A 26,415-nucleotide genomic window follows, 5' to 3' on the forward strand; every position below is an offset into this window, starting at 1 on the left:
AGATTTTAGTTGTACAAAACAATTCCTGAAAGTAATTAGAGTAACTATCCTATTCTTGAAGTTATTGTCTATCATACGACACTTGCTTATAAGTTACCTTAGGATGTAAATGTCTGTACTGAAATATTTACCTATTACACACACAAGGTATATAACGTGTTCCTATTCAAAATGAACGTATGGCTTTATAGAAGGAAACACTTCATTTATTGTTCATGCAAAGTGTTCTATAAAAGGTTCACTAGTATGAATTAGTTACAGCATAGTCACCATACATCATATAGAATAACCCTACATGCTATGTACTGTGTGTACGGTGCATATTTCCTTTACGCTTCTTGTGTATGAATAAAACACTGAGATACTCACACTCTTCATCTGTCCCCTCTGGGTCCTCCAGAAGAGTGCAGTCTATAAGGGAGACCACCCCGTTCTGTCAACAACATGGAATATGCATCAGCACTTTCAGAACTACATTCGCCAAGCCTCCTCTATTAGAAATAGTCACCAGGAGTGTCACTGGTATTGTAGTTGCATTGGTGCCGTATCCCATATCCTATGTTACCTTTTAGGTAATCTTATGATGGCGTAATTGCTTTAAAAAGAAATGTGTACACTGTGTGCGCTCGTCAGCACGTCATGTCAATGCAGTTGACCTATCTCAAACCCGCCCTCTTTTCTTGATCCTCCAATCACAATTGTCTGACATTTATCTCCATGTTGGAAGAAACAACGGTTGCTATGTGCAAAACGACGGTTGCTATGTGTTGATAAGTGAGAAATAAACCAACGGAAATTTAATAATTAAGTATCTTATTACTGGATCTTGTAAACAAGTCACAGTGGAACAGTAATATCATGCTTTTCCAGTGTTTTACCTACTCTACCACTGCACAGATATGTAGCGTTTTCTTTTGAAAGTGGTTGCCAATGGTTACAGGCAGCCATGCTGGAAGAAAGAGAACTACGTGCAAGGCCTCTATTTAGCTCGGAGATCCCTGGTTCAGGCGGCGCTGGGGGGTTAGGGTGTTGAAAGGAGCAGCTCAGCAGCTCAGGGCCCCACCTTGGTGAGGTGTAGCTTCCCCCCGGAGCCCCTGTTGCAGATGATGAGATGCTTGGAGAAGAGGAAGCACTGCCTCTCTCCCTCCTTCTTCAGGGACAGGGAGCCCAGTCGCCCACGGGTGATCTTGCCCTTCTCACTCATCGGTACCTGGATGAGAGACCCTGTATGATGGTTATGAGACAGAGAGAGAGAGAATGAGACATATACAGATGGAAGGACATGTGAATGAAGGAGATATAGAAAGGGAAGGCAGCATGGAGAGAGAGAGAGAGAGAGAGAGAGAGAGAGAGAGAGAGAGAGAGAACCGTTATCAATGGCTTGTTTGGTCCTCGTTTACCTGTATATACATGCACATGGATAGTCTGAGATAAGAGGATTAACTCATTTCATATTTATGACCCCTCCCCCCTGTCCATCAAGGACTCTAGAGGATGTTTTGACATTTCCACTACCTGACTCATCATATGCTCACCTGAGAACTGTCTTACTGAAGAGTCTACTCACTCAGAGTGATTGCTTAGACTGGGAAATACGTATTGTATAAGTATAGAATAGAATAGAATAGAATAGAATAGAATAGAATATAATAGAATAGAATAGAATAGAATAAAATAGAATAGAATAGAAGTACTTATAATCCAGAGGGAAATTAAGCACCACAGATCGCTCACAATAAACATTTAGGTTAGGGTAAAAAAAAAAAATAATAATAATAATAATAATAAGAAGAAGAAAGAATACACAGTCAAAGATATACATTCTAAAATACGTATATACGATCTAAAATATTCTTTTTTTATCCACTTTTTCTCCTTATTTTTCTATTTTTCTCCCATCCCAATTTCGTATCGCCAATTCTCCCCTCCCCTGTCTTGAACGTTGCTAGACTATGCCTCCCACTGGTCGGCTGTAGTGAGGATAGGAGCCTTGCATCACGTGTCCCCTCCAGTACACGAGGAGGCAGCCTGTCGCATCTTTTCACCAGACAGCGCGGACTCTCAGTGGCGAGGAGTAACGCGTGGGAGGCTCACGCTGCCCCCGATACTTCCTGTCTCTGCTGTACAGGCGTCACCCGACCGACCTGTAGGAGTCGCTGTCCACAACGTCCAATCCCCACCCATCGACTTTCCACCCGCTACCTCTGCCAATTGAGATAGTATGACGACTCGCCCAAGCCGCAGGCAATGCTGACTTGGGGAGTCGAGACCAGAGTCTCTTGCATTGGTGACGAGCGCAATCTCCGCTATGCCACACAGCCGCGTATTCTAAAATATTCAAAAGTATTCTCCCAGTAGGGTATCTGTGGGGCCTACAGAGGTCTGAAGCTATGAGAACGCATGCACCAGGCTCGTCAAACTGGTGGAGGACGGTAGAAACGCCACTACAATACCACGCTCGGCCGGAATCTGGGCCGACCTGGGCTGTGAAACCTGAAGGGAGGGGTTACCTTGTCTCACGAACGTCTGGCTGGTGTCCAGGAGGATCTCGCATCCCTCTACGATCATGCGCTCTATCGCCAGGTTCTTCCTGATGTTCTCCGTCTCGCTCACTTCATCGTGCATGATCCTGGGGAGGGATGGCTGGTTAAAAGCGGCACTTCACCAAAAAACAATGCTGATTTATTTTGCACATAATCTCACAGACATCCAAAGACTAAACAGTTTTGCACACATTCATTTAGTTTGACAGTAATTGAGAGTAAATGAGTTTGAATATGGCCACCAGTGATTGGGGACATTGAATCCTTGTGTTGTGTTAATTTTCTGCACCACAAAATAGCAATACCTTGTTTTACAGGGACTGCTGCTACTGTACCTTATTATTTCATTGAGCTGAATAAGCATTCAATGTCCCCGATGACATCACTGGTGTTGGATTTCGCGATATATCAGCCAGTAATCACCTCGTCACCTGTGGCTCTGTGAAGTTTCTACGTTGTGTTTATCTTTCTTATTGTACTGACTGATACCCTCTCTCCTTCCCCGTTGATACATTCGTCTCAAAAGAACTAAAGCCACACTGGAAACAGGATACCTTTCCTTGGAACTAGGGATGTCCGATATTATCGGCCTACCGATATTATCGGCCGATATTGGCATAAAAATGTGATATCGGAAAATATCTGTATCGGTTTTCAATTTTTTCTTACATTTATTTAACCTTTATTTACCCAGGCAAGCAAGTAAGAACAAATTATTATTTAATTTATTGTCAAAGTATGCATAATGTTGTGTTAATTACACAACAAGAGATATGTAATGTTAATTACCTGAAATTATTCCGTTTTTTGGGGGGGGGGGGGGGGGGGGGGGGGGGAACCCTGCATATATCGGTATCGGTTGATATCGGAAATTAAGAGTTGGACAATGTCGGTATATCGGTATCGGTAAAAAAGCCAATATCGAGCATCCCTAGATATTATGTTATACGTCTTCATTTGAGACAAATAACAAAACCTGTCACGCGATGGCTGTACTTTTGTGTGGTTACTGATATCGGGTCATAAAGGAACTATGATGTGTGTTAAAGGGGATTTTTTTTAAACCGATACTGATATTTTCCGATATCATATTTTAATGCCAATATCGGCCGATAATATCGGTAGGGCGATAATATCGGACATCCCTAATAATATCTCAAACACACTCATTGGAAAATGTCATTCATCTTATTGAATATATACAGGATAGTAATCACAGCCATTGATTTAGAAAAGACACCTAAACGGCACCAATATACTGTACATATTCACTGCCCGTGCTGTACTATGTAGCAAGGTGGTAACAGGGCGGAAGGGAATCCCATCCTGAGCACGACATAAAGAGCCAAGCATTCACTGCGTGGACATAGTCAGTTGGAGCCACTATATTATGCACACTCTGCTTGGTTTCTCATGGTGTGGGGAAGGTGTACCTGGAGAGCTCCTCCAGCTTAGACTTGGCGTAGTCCAGGCTAGTCCTCTCCACATGTTCGTGGGGTGTGTGCGCCAGCAGCTCGTGCAAAGTCAGTATGTAGCGGGGGATCTAGAGAGACGAGCAGGCAGCAGCAGGTGAGTCACAACCCGGATGGAGAGGCTTGTGTGCATACAGTATACTGTAAATAACACACACACACACATGCATGGAGGCACGCACACACACACACACACACACACACACACACACACACACACACACACACACACACACACACACACACACACACAGACACACACACACACACACACACACACACACACACACACACACACACACACACACACACACACACACACACACACACACACACACACACACACACACACACACATATATTATGCACACACACACACATACACACACACATGCACGCACACACACTTGCATCCACACACACACACTGATGAGAAGTATCAGCAGGGAGCGCTACGCACATCTACAGTCATCAGCAAAAATGTATTATCAACACAGCAGAGCCTACAGTAAGCCCCAGCGGAGCGCGCTGCAGAGAAACTGCATGCCTCGCCAGAAAGGAACCATTATGAAACCCTGAGCTTCAGAAACAACCGCTTTCATGTGGATATGAGAAACACTACAGGGATACTTTGAGAGTAAAGCAGCGGGCATCACCGACACGAGCCGCGTCCTTGAATTGGTTGAATGTTTTATGAAAATAGATCATCGTAAAAAACAAGTGAAATAATAATAATCTCCATTTGAGCTTATGCAACTGGTTCTTAACATGGGGGGCTGGGGACCCCCTAGGGGTCCTTGAGGGGGTTCCAGTGGGTCCTTAGAGAAATGGGGGATATTTCAATTTATTTACTAGAATTTAGCCCAAGCATACACTCTAATCACAGGTTTTCATTTTAGGAAATTAGCTTACCATCTTCTCCAGAGAGAGACAAGAAGATATACTGGTATCTATCTTCTTGTCTCTCTCTGGAGAAGACGGTAAGCTAATTTCCTAAAATGTTGCTGTGTTCTTTTAACCCTAACCTTAAAGCAACAATGTGTCTTTTTTTCTATATGTATTTTTTACATTTTCTATTAATGGATCAGGTTATGGAGTCCAGCCGTGCTCAGTGTTGTGTCTCACCAGACGATTTGAGGCTCGAGCAGCGAGTGAGTGTTGTGTTGAAGCGCCACTGGTCTCAATTTGCTCTGTACACGCTCCAGAACCTGATTAATTAATATAACTCTTTTTGAAGAAAGTATATAAAAAGAGACACATTGTCGCTTAAGGTTAGGTTTAAGGTAAGGATTAGGTTCATTATTAAAGTTCTATAGTCCATCCATGATAAAGAGCAATGTATTCTGGGATGCCATTCTTCACACCACTTTTGTACTGTGCCATTATCTGCCTGCTTGCGGCCTCCCTGTTTAACCTTGCGCGGCAGCTGGATTCCTGAGATCACGAGATCAAGTGAAAATCAGGCTTCAAGTCATGCGCTTGTGGCCCAACCAATCAGCGTCCTATTAAGAACTACTGGCAGCTATCGGCGTGGTTTAGGTGTGACGTTTGCTACATTCTTTGTATCTAATATGTATGGCCAGTAAAGTTATAGGGAAACCACAAAAAAAAACAATTGAGTTATATGTATTTCGGAATAGGGACAGGGCTCTGCAAATATTGTCTGATCCCTTGAGTTTGACAAGCTTCCATCTGGAAGTTCCTCTAGCCCCAAAAAACATATTCAAGAAGTCTTTCATCCGACATGCCATTGCTCTGATGAATACTTTTTCATCAGAATTATAAAAATGTTAACCATTGTACTGGTATCTGTTTGCGTTGTTCTTTTGTCTATGTATTGGGCTGTTTTGTGCCAATGTCTTTTGTGCCTGTGTGGTGTTTGTACTGTGATTTTTTGGTATTCGTATTCCTTACAAAGATGGCAAAAATCGGTTACCGACATGCTAACGACATAGCTAGCGAAGGTGAGTGCTGTGTTGAAGAATGTATTGCTCTGTACACACTCCAGGAACATGGGGTAGGTGAGGAAGGACTGACCTGGAACATGGGGTAGGTGAGGAAGGACTGACCTGGAACATGGGGTAGGTGAGGAAGGACTGACCTGGAACATGGGGTAGGTGAGGAAGGACTGACCTGGAACATGGGGTAGGTGAGGAAGGTCTCCAGGGTCCTCTCCTCACAGTCCGGCTTGGCCTCGTACTGCTTCAGCAGCTTGTCAAAGTCTCGGTTCTGCTTGCAGTGAGCCAGGATCTGCAGACTGTACTGGTGGTTCCTCACAAACTCCTGGTAGATGTTCAGCATGGGGAGAAGGATGTCAAACAGGTCCGCTGTAGAGAGAAAGAAAAGATGGGGGATCAAAGAAATTAGGAAAACTTCATCCTATGGTGGCCAGTTAACTAAGTAACTAAGTGGAAACTGGTGTGGTTGTCTCCTGTGATGGACCCTTTTTTCGCCAACATCATCTTGTAGGGAAACCTTCTGAACCCAAGCTGAGACTCCACGGGCATTGTGGATGAAAGCGCTTGCACATGTAACAAGATTGCAATTGACCACATTCACACGGTGGCCATTTTGCTCCTCAGGTGGGAACAGGGTGGAAAGGAGCCCAACTTTAGCATGACGTAAGAGCTACTGTAAATAGGGAGGTGTAGTGGTTACGTCATTGCTGTTTCTCCGCGGTCCACCATCTTGAAAACGCAATGTATTTCCCCATTGCCCATTTCTAAATTGTCTCGTTTAAAACAAATAAAGCATGAACATTTGCGTGATGTACCTTTCTGTGCGTATTCATCCACAATCTATAGCTCAACATGAAAATATTCGCAATTATTCGTAAAGGTAGCAAAATAACAACGTTTATGTTTTCGTTCACTAAGAAACTACACTGGAATTTGGCGCTGCTGACTGACGTCACCACAGCATAGACTCCTGGCTTTAGTCGCAGACCTAGGATCAGATTTCCCTTACATTCCATAAGCTTAACAATTCGTACAATGGGAAAATAACTGACCCTGAATCTGTGGCTAGTATCTGTTTCACCCAACACTAGTGCTCCGGTGATCATAACCATTTATCTCTAAAGCCACTATTTTAAAAAGCCACAACCATGTTACCATATTTGTATTTATAATTTAAATCGTATAACGTTATTTCGCTGCATATTAAATCACTGTAAATACTAATGTAAATCATTGTTTCATTGTATATATTGTGTATAGTGTGGCAATCCCAAGCCACCACTGGGCTTGGTGATTGAAGGACGCTACGTAGCGACCCAATGGCTGGGCGCTGCCCATATTTGGGCATCCGCTTCCGGACGCACCTGTCGCTAGAAGGTCATCAAGAACAATTATCGAATCACGGCGCGGTGCGCCTGTTGAGGAGAGGGAACTTAATGGAGCCGAAGAGCACCCTCTCACTCTCTCGTAGCAGGGCAAGGAGACAGGCCACGGAGCGGAGACGCCGCCCGGCCGACAGATTAATTGCTATAAAGCCAGTGAGACGTGTGAAACGTTTATTGTTTATTAGAAAATAAAGAAGAGTATGATTTTGGGAACTGCATCCTGTCTGTGTGTTGTTTATTCTGCCACCCCTACACCTGGAATGGCCACAATAGTTTATAGCATTATTGTTTTTTACATAACGTTAGTAGCTAGTAGGGCTGAGCCCAAACGTTCGAACCAGTGGCGGCTCTGCCACTAGGGGCGCACGGGCGCCGACCCACCTGCTGTTAAATCAGAGAAGAAGAAAATAAAACTTTTTTGTTTTTTGTTTTATAGCCCTATAAATAATATAAACATGTTTAAAATGAATAATATTTACTCATTTTAAGTATGTTTGTATTTCCAATGCACAATATAACGTTATTATCTCAAATAAAAAACACTCGTTTTCCTGAGCAGGAAGTGACATCACGTTTTTTTTATTTTTTTTAATTTTTTCGTATTTCTCGGCCCGGGCTAGACGCGATAGCGCTCTGAGTGCGCGTCACAGTTTGATCGCTGTATCCGTCACAGCCAATCAGTGCATAATGCGTTGTGCGTTGAAATATGACTATTATGTTGGAATCCGGGCGCGATTTGAAGCGGTCTAGCCAGTAGCGTCAAGAATTTCTGTAGCCGCATTTCGCGGAGACGCTCTCTGATTGGCCGACGCCAGTATTTTTTTCCGTAGCAGAATTTCACAGAGACGATCTCTGATTGGCCGAATCCAATTTCTAATGTTCCAATTCTAGGTTATTCCTAGGTTGGTCCGTTGGTGGAGATAGTTGCGTTGTTGTGAGAATGATGCAGGCAGCTGTTTGTCTTAGAGCGTGCCGTGACTGCAAGTTCTTTAGACTGTTAAGCTTAGGCACTCTTTCAAAGTTGGTTAAGGTTAGAGTTTGTCTTAGAGCATGGCGATAGAACGCCAGGTAGTTTGCAGTCTGTTTGAGCGGAAATGGACAAAGGAATGTACTTGTGTTGTGCTAACAAGCTAACACTTGGCTAACAAGCTATATGGCGGATGCAGTCTGGAGACAGTGGACAGTGGTCTGGAATACATCAACAGTGGATTATACACGTTTATCAAGCTCTCCTGCCCTGGACGTTTCAACTAAACAGTGAGTCTCTCTCTCTCTCTCTCTCTCTCTCTCGCTCTCTCTCTCGCTATACACAGCTGTCTCCGCGAAATGCGGCTACGGAAAAAAGTATTGACTGTGCTTGCTGAGACGATAATTAATAGGCTAGCGATTCAAAACGCGCTGCTGTGTTGTGAACTATAACATTAATTTAGCTGCTGCTGATGCATAATGAATGAATGGTGAGTTGTTTAAAATGACAACATACATGTGTTAATTATTTGATTTGATTGATCCGAGAGACAGAGAGAGATTTCTCCAGAGTGTCACGATGGGGTTAGGTAGAATGCAAAAATACAGAAAGGGAAAGAATGGAGGAGGCAGAGGCGAGGAGTGAAGCTTGGAGAAGGGTGTTTACTGTAGAATCCAGTGCAATACAGGGAAAATACAGAAACTAAATAACAAACTTCACAATACAAAACAACAAACACTAAGACTTACTAGAGGGAGAACGGTGCGACACGACGTGGAGGAACAGGGGGTAACTGGAGGAATGTCGCCACACAGAAGGGAGGACAGACAGAACCCTATATACCCCAACTAATTAACAATTAAGAACACCTGGCCAACACAGAATCACAAACAACACCTAGACAATAAGCAAAGAACAACTAAACACAAAAGCAACTCCTAACAACCCAACAGTACACCACATCACACAAGGGAAGGGAAAGTCAACAACAGTACACACCATGACACCACATTAATCATACTATTAATTATTGTTATCACAGTAGTCAGGATGTCCAGTGTACTGGAGCGCACCGATTGTTTGTCACCACTAGAGGGTGGTAGGGCGCCAATGTCAGGCCGAGGGCCAATGTCAGATAGAGGGCATTGCCCAAAGTTAGGTGGAGGGTACTGCCCAATGTTACCATCCTGCCCAGTCCAGCCAGGACCGGGCCTAGGATCCTGACAGTACCCCCCCCTCAACGGGTGGCTTCCAGACACCCGAAAACAACGTCCATAAGCAGGTGAGGGAGGAAGCCGGAACCCCGGAGAGGACCCAGGGAGAGGACCCGAAGACGAGGGGCCAGGAGGCTGAACGAAAAACCCAGGAGGGGCATAGCAGCCAGGGGGGTAGAAAACGGGCGCAGATGCCCGGAGAGGGGGGGTGGGGACGGGAACAGAGGCCCGGGGAGGAGGACTGGACCTGGGAACAGAGGTCCGACGAGGGGGGGTGGGGATGGGCACAGAGACCCGGGGAGGGGGGCAGAACCTGAGAACCGAGGCCCGACGAGGAGGGCTGGACCTGGGAAGCGAGGCCCGACGAGGGGGGGTGGGTACAGGTGTAGAAGCCCGGGAAGGGGAGCTGGACCCTGGAGCCGGATCCCGGACGAGAGGCCCTCCAGCCGCCGGACTAGGGACCGGTTCAGGAGAGCCGGAATGGAGGTGCGGCGGCGACGACCCCCGGAGCAGGATCCCACGCAGGCCCCGGCGAAAACCACGGCGAAGACCCCGGCGGAGACCACGGCGAGGACCAGGACGCCGATCACGGCGCAGAGCTGGACCAGACGGGGAGCCAGGATCCGTCGAAGAGCCGGGAGCCGGCACGGCAGCCGGACCAGGTGGAGAGGCCGGGCAGGGCGTGGAGACCGGATCGGTCTCGGCGGCGAGGCGTGGTGTAGGATCCGGGGATGAGGAGCCAGGACCCAGAGCAGAGGCTGGACTGGGCATGGAAGCTGGACCAGCTGTGGAGGCCTTACTAGCCATACTAGCCTCGGGGGCTAGGCTAACTGTGGGCCCTGGACTCACTGTGGGAACTGTGCTAGCTGAAAATGCCTGGCTAGCTTGGGACATCTGGTCCGTCTCAGGTACTAGGCTCACCCTGAACCTGGAGCCTAGTCTGGCAGTGGAGACTGCGCTAGCTGGAGACATCTGGTCTGTCTCTGCTACCAGGCTCACCCTGAACCTGGAGCCTAGGTTGGCAGTGGGCGTCTGGTTAGCTACTGTAGCGGGGCTAACAGGCGGAGCTGTGCTAACTGAGGACGGCCGGTTAGCTATTGGGACGGAGCTAACGGGCGGAGCTATGTTAGCTGGGAGTGGCTGGTTAGCTATTGACACAAAGCTAACCGGTGGAGCTATGTTAGCTGTGGAAGTCTGGTTAGCTGTCTCGGGCGTGGAAGCCGGAACAGCTGTGGAGGCCTTGTTAGCCATACTAGCCTCAGGGGCTAGGATAACTGTGAGCCCTGGACTCCCTGTGAGAACTGTGCTAGCTGGGAATGCCTGGCTAGCTTGGGACATCTGGTCCGTCTCCGGTACTAGGCTCACCCTGAACCTGGAGCCTAGTCTGGCAGTGGAGACTGTGCTAGCTGGAGACATCTGGTCTGTCTCAGATACTAGGCTCACCCTGAACCTGGAGCCTAGTCTGGCAGTGGAGACTGTGCTAGCTGGAAACGGCCGGTTAGCTATTGAAACGAAGCTAACGGGCGGAGCTAGGTTTGCTGGGAGTGGCTGGTTAGCTATTGACACGAAGCTAACGGGCGGAGCTAGGTTAGCTGGGAGTGGCTGGTTAGCTATTGACACAAAGCTAACCGGCGGAGCTAGGTTAGCTGAGAGTGGCTGGTTAGCTATTGACACGAAGCTAACGGGCGGAGCTAGGTTAGCTGGGAGTGGCTGGTTAGCTATTGACACAAAGCTAACCGGCGGAGCTATGTTAGCTGTGGACGTCTGGTTAGCTGTATGAGCGGAGCTAACGGGTAGAGCTGTACCAACTGGGGACGTCTGGCCATCTATAGTGGCGGAGCTAACAGGAGGAGCTGTGCTAACTGGGGATGGCCGGTCAGCTATTGGCACGAAGCTAACCGGCGGAGCTAGGTTAGCTGTGGACGTCCGACCGGCGATGGACATCCGAGCAACCTCAACGGCTGTGGGAGGATCTAGGCTGACCGTAAGCCTGAGAACAGTCGGCAGGCTAGCTACCCTAGCCTTCGGCTTATGCTTCTCCATGAGGACAGCAACATGTCCAGCCATCTCCCACATCGCCGTCTGCAGTGTCGGATTCTCAGTGGCGACCTGGTCGATCTTCCGGAGTAGGAACCCCCATTTGGCCAGTGAGTAACTCTTCATGTCACCGGCCATCAGGGCCAGGACAACGGTGATGGTATCGCTTGCCTTTCCTGCTGCATTCGTTAATGTTGGTGGCGACATTCTGTCACGATGGGGTTAGGTAGAATGCAAAAATACAGAAAGGGAAAGAATGGAGGAGGCAGAGGCGAGGAGTGAAGCTTGGAGAAGGGTGTTTACTGTAGAATCCAGTGCAATACAGGGAAAATACAGAAACTAAATAACAAACTTCACAATACAAAACAACAAACACTAAGACTTACTAGAGGGAGAACGGTGCGACACGACATGGAGGAACAGGGGGTAACTGGAGGAATGTCGCCACACAGAAGGGAGGACAGACAGAACCCTATATACCCCAACTAATTAACAATTAAGAACACCTGGCCAACACAGAATCACAAACAACACCTAGACAATAAGCAAAGAACAACTAAACACAAAAGCAACTCCTAACAACCCAACAGTACACCACATCACACAAGGGAAGGGAAAGTCAACAACTGTACACACCATGACACCACATTAATCATACTATTAATTATTGTTATCACAGTAGTCAGGATGTCCAGTGTACTGGAGCGCACCGATTGTTTGTCACCACTAGAGGGTGGTAGGGCGCCAATGTCAGGCCGAGGGCCAATGTCAGATAGAGGGCATTGCCCAAAGTTAGGTGGAGGGTACTGCCCAATGTTACCATCCTGCCCAGTCCAGCCAGGACCGGGCCTAGGATCCTGACACCAGAGCATCTCAGAGCATTACATTTTCAACTCGACCTATTAACGTGAACTGCGACCCACAAGGCACCAGCGGCAGCGGCCGCCACTGGTTCGAACGTTTGTTATGTTGGTGTTCGAACCAATTTTTTTTCCCGAACCCATTTTACATGAAAAATATATATCAGAATGTGATATATATCAGAATATCACAGTACTATATTGTGTTTACAATCATTCGAAAGTCACTCGCGAACACAGGTCACAACAACACAGTCTAGTGAGATGAGGACGGGTCACAGTCATATCAGGAAATGAATCAATCATGCAAACAAGAGAGTTTAGTGCAGGAGTGGCCAACCCGCGGCTCGCGAGCCACATGTGGCTCTTTGCCCGTCAATGTGTGGCTCTTCCATCCATAAATATATATTTTTTAATGTTATAATTTTTTTTTTTTTTTTTTTTATGTCACTCAAAATGTTTATTCTACGTCCTTATGGAACATAAGGACGTAGAATAAACATTTATAGATTTTTTTTTAAATGGACCATTTGCATGTTCTTGGTATCTGAATCTAGGGACATCTATGGATCCCAGGGAATGTATTCCCAGTGTCAGAAATAGTGTGTCTGTTACTAGGCTTGAGTAAATTGTAATGAACCAAAGGAGAATATCAATTATAATTTTTTTTTATCTTTGACTGTGAATAACACCATGCTAAAATTGACCAGACCTGAAAAATCTGAGCAAATGAATAAAGGGTGATTAAACAGGTTTTGTAGATACAGTACTGAATTCTGCCATCTTTTTTATAATGTAAATTTCTCGACCATTTTTCATCATATTGCAACACCGTTTTTTGCTAGACGTTCACAGAAAGGTAGAGAACCTTAACTGCGTTCTGTTTTATGGCAATAACGTTCAGATTTGTGGGAGATAATCCCAAAAAATAAGAGAAATAAAAAAGTAAATCCAGAAGTCAGATGATTGCCAGGGGCTGGCGTGAGCTGGGTAGGGTCGTTTTTTTTTATTCGAAAGCCCTGAGTCTCTTCCTTCAAAAGACTACACTCACTTTTGGCTGCTCCACTTCCTCCTGTCAATATGCGCCGGTTTCCGACTCAATGCCCTGAGATTTCTATAATCTTATATTTCACTAATAACAGTTAAAATCATTGGTAAACAAACGTAATGCTGAAAATATACACTTTTACTGTATATTTCGGGCATAAGAGGTTAACCCTGTGAGGCCCAAATTAAAAAGACATTAGCAACTTCAGAGGGTGGGACATTTACTATCAAATAGCATTGTGACGCTGAACAACAGGACCAATTGACTATACATGTGCTTAAAACTTTTTAAATAAACATTTACAGGCTTTTTTTTTTATGGCTAAACATGATTTTGTAATTTTGTAACCGTGGGTCTCACAGGGTACTTTTAACCCTGTGAGGCCCAAATAAAAAAGACATTAGCAACTTCAGAGGCCAGAGGGTGAGACCTATAAACACATGAAGGGTGCCGTGACTGGAAAAAAAGGTTGAGAAACGCTGGTGTGGCTCTTTGTGGTACCACAGTAATTTTTGTGGCTCTTAGTCTCTGACTGGTTAGCCACCCCTGGTTTAGTGACTCACACTCGACCGTCTAATGTCATAATACACCGTTTCTGAATGGACGTTTGGATTAAACCAAGTGTATGCAGTGATACTGATGCTTTCCCAGCAGAACACAAGTTACTTAACGTTACACAGGTAAGTTATGTTATGCACGTTAATTAAGCTATGCAGAGCGCACCCCTTTAGCTTGCTAACGTTAAGATAGCAGGAGCCGTCGGCCAACAAAGATGTTGTTTCAACAAATGTATTCACAAAATGGATTATCATCCAAACGTTATTGAAGCCTCCCGTGACCAGTACGTAGTCAGTACTCTTAATAATCACAGCAATGTGCGCATATGCGCTACGTTATGTGTAAATGTGCTCTAAGACTCGACAGTACTGAACCAGAAAAAGTATTTAGGAGCTAATGTTTTGCATGATTAAAAACGATGGTTCGAATGTCCGTTCGAAAAACCCTGGCGAATGTTCGAATCCCAAAAACAGGCTTGGGGACAACACTAGCTTGCTAGCCGGCATGGTGCATTCCCGAAACTCCTCTACATTCCCCGATTTAAAATGGTTCTCTCGTCTTTGTATACTTTTGTCCTCACCAACAAAGTATTCTGCCAGGGAACTTATGGACACGACAGTAGACATTGCTAACGTCTAGTACGTTTAGCTAGGTAACGTTAACGTTAGTTAGCTACTTTTTTATCCGCTGGCCGTGACGTGTATTAGGCGACAGCACTGAACGACAAATTAAAAACCATATAACTACCTTTATTTCAACCAAAAATGCTTAAACAACAATGTTAGTGGTAGAAGGGAACTCATTTTGTGCAAAAATGGAAAGCTTGCCAATGTTCACGAGGCAGAATTGTTACAATAGCTGATAATCCATTTTCCCAATGATGAATCCCGAAACGGGTGGACCGACCGCGTGGTCCAAAGTGACGTCAGACTACACCTCCCTATTGCAGCTGTGTGAATGTTTATCATGGCTAAGTTAAATACCCTCCACTTTGTCCACCTGAATTGGCCCACTTCAACCACCTCATCATTAGTACCGAGATACATAAACAAGTACACTGAGGTATAATTGACTGATGAAAGTGTAATATCAGCTGCTGACATTCTTGGAGGAGACTGGAGGCAGTTGGTGGCAGCTGTGACAACAGATAAACACCTAGGTCGCCTTACAGACAACCGGCTCAGTGGCCTCGTGGGTAGAGTGTCCGCCCTGAGTTCGGGAGGCTGGGAGTTCAAGCCCCGGCCGAGTCATACCAAAGACTATTTAAAAATGGTACCCATAGCCTCCCTGCTTGACACTCAGCATCAAGGGTTGGTTTGGGGGGAAGTCCTTGCGACATACTAGCGTCATGTCCAAGGGGGTGTACTTGTACATCAAGCTGCCTCACGCTACCGAAACAGGAGATAGGCTCCTGCCCCATGTGCCGTTACGGCTTGAGAACCATTGGTTCTCAAAGGCAAATAACTTGAGGTTACAGCCTGTAACAAAAGGGCTGTAACCACTGTCTTTACATAATAACCAAAGAAGAAAACTGTTTTAAATGTATTAGCTATATCCTTAGGTACTAAGTTGACAAACTGACAAACTGGTCTCGGGTGAGGGAACAGACGAAGAATGGTTCAACCGCTGCCCGGTGGGCCTGAGAGGGCAAAGGGCTAAGGGAGCAATACCCCGACAAAAAAGCACCTCTAGGTGGGCCAATCACCCGCTTAGCGGAACAAAATGATTACAGAAACATTCATGGAAAATACACAGCGAAGTTTGGACGTGGAAGGTGTCTCTCCCCAGACAAGTATGGTGCTGGACAACTCAAGCCGAAAGGACGTTGCCCAGCTGATGTTATGGTTTGTAACCGACCTCAAACGCAACGGCACAGACAGGAAGTTCAGAGTTAGCCAAAAGCTAGGGCGTATTTATTTACAGAGTCACAAGATGGATGAGGTACAGTAATCAAACAAACGGGGATCTGGCATGTGACGATGTAGCGGCTCTGCAGATACTCCCAGTAGATAGTGGTGAGGAATTGGCATGTGACGTTGTAGCGGCTCTGCAGATACTCCCAGCTCTCACTCACGGTGGAAAACGGAGAGAGAGAGAAATCAGAAACAGCCCAACGAACACACAGAGACAGAGAGGTGACTGAGTCCAGTATTAATCTCAAGTGACTTGATCTTCGGTGTACCACACACAAGTTAGCTGAGTCCAGTGAAAAACAACACAGTATTCTTCAGTATTATTCTAACACACAAATTAGCTGAGTCCAGTGCGAAACAAAACGGAATTCTTCAGTGTTATCCTAACACACAAATTAGCTGAGTCCAGTACCAAACAAAAACGGTATTTCTTCAGTGTTCACCAAACACACAAAAAACTGATAATCCAAAAGGAACTGTTTCCAAAAACTCACCAGAGCGCAACGCGTAAAGCGGGCAGATAACGAGGCGCAGCTCCAAACGGGGGACCAGGTTCTCCACAGCGGTTCTCCACAAAAAGGTCCTGGAGAGAAAGAAGACAGGAACAGCGACGGGGAAAGGCAGGTATATGCAGTTGTATTTCAGAACGACCCAACATCGATAGCAAGGAGGTCTGTGTATATAAAGCCTTCAGGGGCGCTAATTACAAACTGTGACAGCCGCGGGATGAGATTGATACTTGCTCCAAAAGCGTGTGGCGGGGAATGCACCAATCAACACGGCACCTTAAAGGAACGGAGCGTGTGGCGGGGAATGCATCAATCAACATAGTACCTTAAAGGAACGGAGCGTGTGGCGGGGAGCGGACCAAACCTCACAGTACCCCCCCCTCCACGGGAGCCACCCGGCGACCAGCCCGACCCGGCTCGCCCGGATGGGCACGATGGAAGTCGGTGATCAGGCCGGGATCCACGATGAGCTGGCGGGAGACCCAGCTCCGTTCCTCCGGACCGTACCCCTCCCAGTCCACCAGGTACTGGAACCCCCGACCCCGCCGTCGAACGCCCATCAACCGGCGGACCTGCCACTGGGCGTGACCACCCATCTCGGGAGGAGGTGGTTCCGGAGCAGGAGGCATCAGGGGACTGAGAGAGACAGGCTTAACCCGGGACACATGGAAAACGGGGTGAATGTGCATGGACGCAGGAAGCTTAAGACTCACCGCCGCCGGACTGAGTACCTTCAGAATCTCAAAAGGACCGACGAACCGGGGGTTAAGCTTCTTGGCCGAGGACCGAAGTGGAAGGTCCCTTGCGGAAAGCCACACCCTCTGCCCAGGGTGGTACGTCGGCGCAGGAACCCGGCGCCGGTCAGCCCCACGACTGGCGCGCTCCGATGACCGGAGCAGCGCAGTCCTGGTGATCTCACAGACCCGACGGCACCGGTCGAGGTGGTCCTGTACGGAGGGAACTGCCACCTCCGACTCCTGTGCAGGGAAAAGAGGGGGTTGGTAGCCCAGGGATACCTCAAAGGGTGAGAGGCCGGTGGCGGAACTGACCATGGAGTTGATGGAGTACTCGACCCAGGGAAGGAAACGGCTCCAAGAAGCGGGTTTCTCGGCAGCCACACACCGAAGAGCAGACTCCACACTCTGGTTCATCCTCTCCGTTTGTCCGTTAGTCTGGGGATGATAACCAGAGGAAAGACTGACCGTTGCCCCCAATCCCTTGCAAAAAGCCCGCCATACCTGGGAAGTGAACTGGGGCCCCCGGTCCGAGACGACGTCCTGGGGAAAACCATGGAGGCGAAACACGTGGCGTGTCAGGAGGTCCGCCGTCTCGGCCGCCGAGGGAAGCTTGGGAAGGGCCACGAGGTGAACCCCCTTGCTGAACCGATCCACCACGGTCAGTAGGCACGTGTTCCCCTGGGAAGAAGGAAGACCTGTGACGAAGTCCAGCGCCACATGTGACCAAGGACGGCTCGGAATGGGAAGCGGCTGCAATAGCCCGGAGGGTGCCTGATGGGAGGCCTTGCTGCGGGCGCAGACTGCGCAGGCCAGTACGAACTCCTTGACATCGTTCCTCATGGTGGGCCACCAGAATCGACGAGCCAGGAAGGAGAACGTGCGATGAACGCCCAGGTGGCAGGCGAACCGGCTGGTATGGCCCCACTGGAGGACCCAGGACCGGACCGAGTCAGGGACGAAGAGACGATGAACCGGTACATTGCCTGGAGCGCGATGGAAGCGTAGGGCACGCCTTACCACCCCCTCGATGCCCAAGGTGACTACTCCTACCACCCTGGCCTCTGGGAGGATGCGAGTCGGGTCCTCAGTGGTTGGAGCCCCCTTGGAGTGTAACCGGGACAGGGAGTCGGCCTTCGTGTTGCGGGAACCAGGGCGAAATGTCAGCGAGAAGTCGAACCGACTGAGGAAGCTGGCCCATCTTGCCTGCCGGCCATTGAGGCGCTTGGAAGCACGGATGTACGTCAGGTTCTTGTGGTCCGTCCAAATGGTAAATGGCTCCTCGGCCCCCTCTAGCCAATGACGCCACTCCTCCAAGGCAGCCACAACCGCCAGCAACTCCCGATTGCCGATGTCATAGTTCCTCTCGGCAGGGAGGAAACGACGCGAGTAGAAGGCGCACGGATGTACCTTCTGGTCTGTTGCCGACCGCTGGGATAAGATAGCTCCTAGTCCAGTATCCGAGGCGTCCACCTCTACGATGAACTGTCTCTTGGGGTCTGGATGGAGCAAGATCGGGGCGGAAGTGAACCTCTTCTTGAGGGAGCGGAACGCAGCACACGCCGCTGGGGACCAGTCGACTGGCAGGGCGGGAGAGGTCAGCCTGGTAAGCGGTTCCGCCACTTGACTGTAGTTCCGGATGAATCTTCGGTAGAAGTTGGCGAACCCGAGGAAGCTCTGTAACTCCTTCCGAGAGGTGGGTTCCGGCCACTCCTCCACGGCCCGGATCTTGCGAGGGTCAGCTCGGGTCAAGCCTCTCTCCACGATGAAGCCCAGGTAATCGACGGAGTCGGAGTGGAATCGGCACTTCTCTGCCTTGACGAAGAGCCGATTGTGGAGGAGGCGCTCCAGCACACGGCGGACATGCTGGATGTGTTCCTCGAGGGTCTTGGAGAAAATGAGGATGTCGTCTAGGTATACTACCACAAACACCTCCAGCATGTCACGAAGGACGTCGTTCATGAGCGCCTGGAATACCGCCGGAGCGTTGGTGAGGCCGAATGGCATTACCAGGTACTCGTAGTGGCCCCTGGGAGTCTTGAAGGCGGTCTTCCACTCATCGCCCTCTCGGATACGGACTAGATGGTAGGCACTCCGGAGGTCCAGCTTGGTAAAGACGGTAGCCTGGGTGAGAGGCTCGAAGGTGGAGTTCATGAGAGGAAGAGGGTACTTGTTCTTAATGGTGATCTCGTTGAGCTGGCGATAGTCGATGCAGGGTCGAAGGTCTCCGTCCTTCTTCCCAACAAAGAAGAAACCGGCCGCCACAGGAGAGGAGGAAGGCCGAATGAGTCCTGCTTCCAAGGACTCAGAGATATATTGATCCATCGCTGCCTTCTCAGGGACGGTCAGACTGTAGAGGCGGCTGCCGGGAAGGGGAGCCCCTGAGCGGAGGTCGATGGCACAGTCGTAAGGCCGGTGAGGCGGGAGGGCCTGAGCCCTGGACTTACTGAAAACCTCCTTGAGGTTGTGGTACTCGGGGGGTATGGTCGAGAGGTCCGGAGGCGGCTCACAAACGGATCTCCGGGGCGAGGGACAGGACGCCGCCTGAAGACACTGGGCATGACAGGAGGAGCTCCACCCCCTGATGGTACCGGAGGACCAGGCGATGTGGGGCTCGTGCAGCGCGAGCCAGGGCCGGCCCAGGACTACTGGGACAAGAGGGGATCTGGTGATAAAAAACTGGAGTCTCTCAACGTGGTTACCAGCAATGGTGAGCAGGACAGGACAGGTGCGTTGAGTGATGTCAGCCAGGCGGTGTTGGTCCAATGCGAATACCTCCAATGGCCTCACGAGGTCCTTAAGAGGAATGTTGGCCCGGGTAGAAAACTCGAAGTCTAGGAAACTCTCGTCAGCCCCCGAGTCAATGAGTGCCTCCACCGTGGCCCGTTGGTCCGCCCAGGCCAGGGTGACGCTCATCAGACGGCTAGGTGGTGCACGGCTCTGGGAACGAGAAAAACGGCTCACCAGGATCTCCCGGGGTTCCGGCGAGCCTGGTCTTTTAGCCGGGTGGGGCAGTTGGCGATACGGTGTCCATCTCGACCGCAGTAGAGGCAAAGGCCGGACCTGAACCTCGCCTCCCGTTCAGCTTGGCTAAGATGTGAACGTCCCAGCTGCATGGGTTCCTCCCCGGGCACCGAACGGGAGGGGAAGGGGCCACCAGTCGTGTTGGGAGCAGGGCGGACCGCAGTACCGTCACGAGTACGGGGGGTCTGGAGAACCTCTGGAGGTCCCTGTCGGGTTCTCTCACGTCTTCTCTCCTGGAGGCGTCCGTCGATGCGAATGGCGAGGCTGAATAGGTCCTCGAGGGACTCAGGTTCCTCACGGGTCGCGAGCTGGTCCCTGACAGCGTCGTTGAGCCCCCTCATGAAGGTGAGACGAAGCGCTTGATCGTTCCAACCGCTCTCCGTTGCCGCCAGTCTGAACTCCAGCACGTAGTCGGTGACCCCGCCACTGCCCTGCCGAAAGGTGCCCAACCGGGCTCCAGGGTCCTGGCCACGGGCTGGGTGGTGGAAAACCCTGCAGAGCTCAGCCACGAAGTCTGGGTAGGAAAAACAGAAATCAGCCCCCATTGCCCAGGAGGCAGTGACCCACTGGGCTGCCCGGCCTGAGAGCAAGTTAGTCATGTAAGCCACTCGGGCTCCCCTTGCAGTGAATCGGCTGGGTTGATGACGAAAAACCAACTCACATTGCATGATGAATGTGGCACAATCCTCGAAGTTACCATCGAACAACCGTGGTTCGGAGAGACGGGGCTCCCGAGGTGCGGGATCGGGAGGCGCGGGGCCTGCCAGGGCTGCGAGTGATGCTCCGGCCGAGGCTGCTGAAGTAAGTGGGGTTACAAGCAAGGTGTTAACGGTTTCACTCAGCGCTTGTAATTGGTGGAGAATATTAGACTGCTGGCCAGCCAGAGAGCCAAGGGACTCCTGAATAGGCAGGACCTGGTCTCGGAGCTCCTGTACAGCAGCCGCAGCCGCACCTAGCTGTAGGCTGTGGTCGTTGGTTAACTCTATCTGGACAGCCAACGCTGTTCTGACCCTCTCTGTGTCGGCTGAGGTCGTCATGGTTGGGTCGTAATGTTATGGTTTGTAACCGACCTCAAACGCAACGGCACAGACAGGAAGTTCAGAGTTAGCCAAAAGCTAGGGCGTATTTATTTACAGAGTCACAAGATGGATGAGGTACAGTAATCAAACAAACGGGGATCTGGCATGTGACGATGTAGCGGCTCTGCAGATACTCCCAGTAGATAGTGGTGAGGAATTGGCATGTGACGTTGTAGCGGCTCTGCAGATACTCCCAGCTCTCACTCACGGTGGAAAACGGAGAGAGAGAGAAATCAGAAACAGCCCAACGAACACACAGAGGCAGAGAGGTGACTGAGTCCAGTATTAATCCCAAGTGACTTGATCTTCGGTGTACCACACACAAGTTAGCTGAGTCCAGTGAAAAACAACACGGTATTCTTCAGTGTTATTCTAACACACAAATTAGCTGAGTCCAGTGCGAAACAAAACGGAATTCTTCAGTGTTATCCTAACACACAAATTAGCTGAGTCCAGTACCAAACAAAAACGGTATTTCTTCAGTGTTCACCAAACACACAAAAAACTGATAATCCAAAAGGAACTGTTTCCAAAAACTCACCAGAGCGCAACGCGTAAAGCGGGCAGATAACGAGGCGCAGCTCCAAACGGGGGACCAGGTTCTCCACAGCGGTTCTCCACAAAAAGGTCCTGGAGAGAAAGAAGACAGGAACAGCGACGGGGAAAGGCAGGTATATGCAGTTGTATTCCAGAACGACCCAACATCGATAGCAAGGAGGTCTGTGTATATAAAACCTTCAGGGGCGCTAATTACAAACTGTGACAGCCACGGGATGAGATTGATACTTGCTCCAAAAGCGTGTGGCGGGGAATGCACCAATCAACACGGCACCTTAAAGGAACGGAGCGCGTGGCGGGGAATGCATCAATCAACATAGTACCTAAAAGGAACGGAGCGTGTGGCGGGGAGCGGACCAAACCTCACAGCTGATCCCCCTTCTCACAACTAAACACATTACAAAGATCGGCTCCTGGAACATTCGAACAATGTACCAAGCCGGTAAAGCCGCCCAGATAGCGTCGGAAATGAAACAGTACAACCTTTCTTTAATAGGACTCAGTGAAACAAGATGGACTCAATCAGGAAAAGCACAACTTTCAAGTGGAGAAACAATAATATACTCAGGTCATGAGCAAGACAATGCCCCACACACAGAGGGAGTAGGACTCATGCTCTCAAGAGAAGCAGCTAGGTCCCTCATGGAGTGGGAGGCAATAAATGCACGCATCATCACAGCTAGATTTTTCACCAAAAGCAAAAAAATCACAATCATACAATGCTACGCACCCACTAACGAGGCAGAACAGCAAGCAAAAGATCATTTCTACGATATACTACAGCAAGTCATCAACCGGCAGAAAAAGAAAGACATCATCATCCTGACAGGAGACTTCAACGCAAAAATAGGACAAGACAACACAGGAAAAGAGCAAATAATGGGCAAACATGGTCTAGGGGAAATGAACAACAATGGTGAACAATTCACAGACTTCTGCGCATTCCATAACCTGGTCATAGGAGGCAGCGTCTTTCCGCACAAAAGAGTTCATAAAGCCACATGGATTTCACCGGACCACAAAACAGAGAACCAGATTGACCATATATGCATCAGACAGAAATTCAGGAGATCCCTCCAAGACGTCAGAGTGAAAAGAGGAGCCGATGCAGCTACAGATCACCACCTCCTGATAGGAACTCTCCGGTTAAAACTCAAGAAATTCACCAACACTGCAAAAAAAGTCAGTACAAGGTACAATGTCAGCCTCCTCCAAGATCAGAACACCAGAGAGAAATTTAAAATCAGTCTCTCAAACCGGTTCCACCCCCTGAGCCAACTGGAAGAACATCAATCCATCGATGAACGTTGGCAGAACATGAAGAGGGCATGGACGGAGACATGTGAGGACACATGTGGGAGGAAGACAAGGCACCACAAGGAGTGGATGACGGGAGAAACACTACAGAAAATTCAGACTCGCAAACAAGCCAAAGACACTCTCAACAATAGTCGCACAAGAGCTGCAAAAGTAAAAGCACAACAAGACTACACCACGGCAGACAAGCGGGTAAAAAGCATCAAGAACGACAAAAAACAATTCATCAACAACCTGGCAACTCAAGCAGAAGAAGCAGCAGCTCAACACAACATGAAGGAACTCTACGACATCACAAGGAAACTGGCTAATAAACGCAAAACTCCGGACAGACCAATATTAGACAAAGAAGGAAAAACACTCACAAAGCAAGAGGCTCAGCTGAAGAGATGGGCAGAACATTTCAGAGACATACTGAACAGACCCAAACCGACAGCGCTAGCCAACATCCATCCAGCGGTACACTCCCTACCGGTCAATACCAACAAGCCCAATAAACAAGAAATAAAAAAGGCCATTCAAAAACTGAAAAACAATAAAGCACCAGGACCTGACGGAATACCCCCAGAGGCCATAAAAGCAGACCCAGAAATGGCAACAACACTACTCCACAAACTCTTTGGACAGATCTGGGATGAAGAAAAGGTGCCAAGCGACTGGACAGAGGGATACCTGGTGAAGCTCCCCAAAAAAGGCAACCTGAAGGACTGTAACAACTACAGGGGCATCATGCTCACATCTGTGCCAGGGAAGATTTTGAGCAGGATCATCCTGGAAAGACTGTCCAAAGAAGTGGACAAAGAATTCCGAGAAGAACAAGCAGGTTTCCGACAGGACAGATCATGTACAGATCACATTGCCACCCTCCGCATTATCATAGAACAGACCCTGGAATGGAACACATCTCTCCACCTCACATTCATCGACTTCCACAAAGCATTCGACAGTCTAGACAGAGACACTATATGGAAACTCATGGCACATTACGGTATCTGGGCATTCAGTGGACAATGTGGTCTCAATTAGAGGATTTAGACTTTGCCGACGACATAGTCCTCCTCTCACACACACAAACACAAATGCAGACCAAACTCACAAAACTTGCCACAATTGCAGCTACCACAGGACTACACATCAATAAAGCAAAAACAAAGGAGATGAAGTTGAACCACAATTTAGAAGAGGCCGTACAACTGGACGGAGAAGCACTGGACGAGGTGGACACCTTCACATACGGGAAGCATCGTGGGGAAGGACGGAGGTAGCGACAAAGACATCAAAGCAAGAATAGGGAAGGCAAGAACAGCATTTTTAATACTGAAGCAAACATGGAATTCAAACCACATCTCCACAAAGACCAAACTCCGCATCTTCAACACCAATGTCAAATCAGTTCTATTATACGGAGCAGAAACATGGAGAACAACTAAAGCAACCTCAAACAAACTGCAAACCTTCATAAACAGATGTTTACGACACATCCTGGGAATCTACTGGCCAAACACCATCACAAACGAACAGCTCTGGCAAACCACTCAACAAGAACCACTTGAAACCCTAATCAAACGCAGGAAATGGGGCTGGATTGGACACACCCTGAGAAAACCATCCTCCAACACAACCAGGCAGGCCTTAACCTGGAACCCACAGGGGAAGAGAAAGCCAGGAAGACCCAGAAACAGCTGAAGAAGGTCTCTCGAGGCGGATCTCAAGGAAGAAAGAACATCATGGAAGGAAGCAGAGAAAATCGCCCAACACCGAACCAGCTGGAGAGATTTCATGAATGACCTATGCTCCCCAAAGAGCAAAAGGGTTTAAGTCAAGTAAGTCACTAAGTTGAATGATATAATATTGGTATAGATTAGACCATTAGGAACAGATCAAACTTGATAGTGTTACAGTTGACTAAGGAGAGAAATATAAGTTGCCCTATGTAAGCCACATTTTAGAGTAGACTGATCTTTAGATAACAAGCCATGCTTAAATGTTAAACAATTAGATTTTTAATAATGGTAACATTATTATAGAGTGTATATTAGGAATATCGACTGAAATGTCTTTTTACTTACATAGGATATATATATTTTTTTGGATCTATTTTTTTTTGTTCTCACATTTTCTCTGTATTTTCTCTCATCCCAATTTAGTCCGATACATATGGAGTCAGCCAGGCGCTTCTTTTCACCTGACAGCAAGGAGTCTCATTGGGGGAATGTAACGCGTGCGGCGGTTCACGCTATTTCCCCCCGATCGCCTCCCTGCTGAACAGGCGCCTCGACCGACCAGTAGGAACCGCAGTTTACAACGACCAGGACACACAGATACCCCGCTGGCTTCCCACCCGCTAACACTGCCAATTGTGTTAGTAGGGACGACTGACCAAGCCGGAGGTACCGCTGACAGCTGGATTCGAACCCAGAGTCTCTGCGGTGGTAGGCGAGTGCATTCTCCACTGCGCTACCCAGCCGCCCCTTACATAGGATCTGTTGAGACAAAACTGTATTGTAGAATCAGAGTCAGTTGGCAGTTAGCTAGAAGGAGGGGGGTTTGTAAACACCACCCGACCAAATAAGGACGTGAGCAGAGTGTAAATGCAGAAGGCCTCAGCACCAAAGCAGCGATTTCATTGGCCAATCAAGAGTAAAAGTGTATGATGTCATAACAGGTATTTAAACCAAGGTTCTGGAGGTTGGGGGTAGGCTAGACAGACCTCCTCCATCCTACTGGTGACAGATGTGATCCACTTTGTGAGTATTATTGGCTCATTAGCGTTGGGCTATTGCAGATTAGAGAATTTATAATCTTGTGTTGTGATGCTTTATAGTACTGTGAGGGCACTCTAATAGCCCAGGGAAACATGTACTGTCAGGCAGAACATGCCGCGTGGGGCCTCTCTTTCTGTGAATTGATAATAACCATATGTGGATCATAATGTCATGATCATTCTGTGCTTTTCTCTGAATAATTCTTGGGACGTTTTACCAATAAACCCACTATTGTACTAAATTGAACTAATGGCTTGGACATTCAAAATTCCTGCCTTCAGCTCCTGGGGTCCGGGAGCTGGGGTTATTCGTCCTCCTCTCTTTCAGCAATATGTACCAGAAGAACTCCTTACAATAAACAGGTAACCTCAACACCTTCAAACACGGTCTTCAAAGGTCTTCCAACAAAATCACTTGACGATCAGTCATTCAATTATAACATTCAGTCAAAGTTGAACTGAATCCCTCAGTGCC

General features: G+C 48.3%; 1 protein-coding gene across 1 annotated transcript in view; it reads right to left on the minus strand.

The window, feature by feature from the left end:
• The window catches only part of rasgrf1 (Ras protein specific guanine nucleotide releasing factor 1), a gene marked incomplete at both ends in the record, with an annotated part of 183,823 nt that overhangs the window by 30,110 nt on the left and 127,298 nt on the right, over nucleotides 1-26,415 (minus strand). Inside the window, 5 exons of the mRNA XM_084334566.1 lie at nucleotides 370-433; nucleotides 1,064-1,224; nucleotides 2,511-2,629; nucleotides 3,977-4,086; nucleotides 6,149-6,342. Coding sequence (XP_084190692.1) covers nucleotides 370-433; nucleotides 1,064-1,224; nucleotides 2,511-2,629; nucleotides 3,977-4,086; nucleotides 6,149-6,342 — 648 coding nt within the window. The remainder of the gene's footprint in view (nucleotides 1-369; nucleotides 434-1,063; nucleotides 1,225-2,510; nucleotides 2,630-3,976; nucleotides 4,087-6,148; nucleotides 6,343-26,415) is intronic.

Source organism: Notolepis coatsorum (genome assembly GCF_963971535.1).
Source record: "Notolepis coatsorum genome assembly, chromosome: 18".
NCBI classification, from domain to species: domain Eukaryota; kingdom Metazoa; phylum Chordata; class Actinopteri; order Aulopiformes; family Paralepididae; genus Notolepis; species Notolepis coatsorum.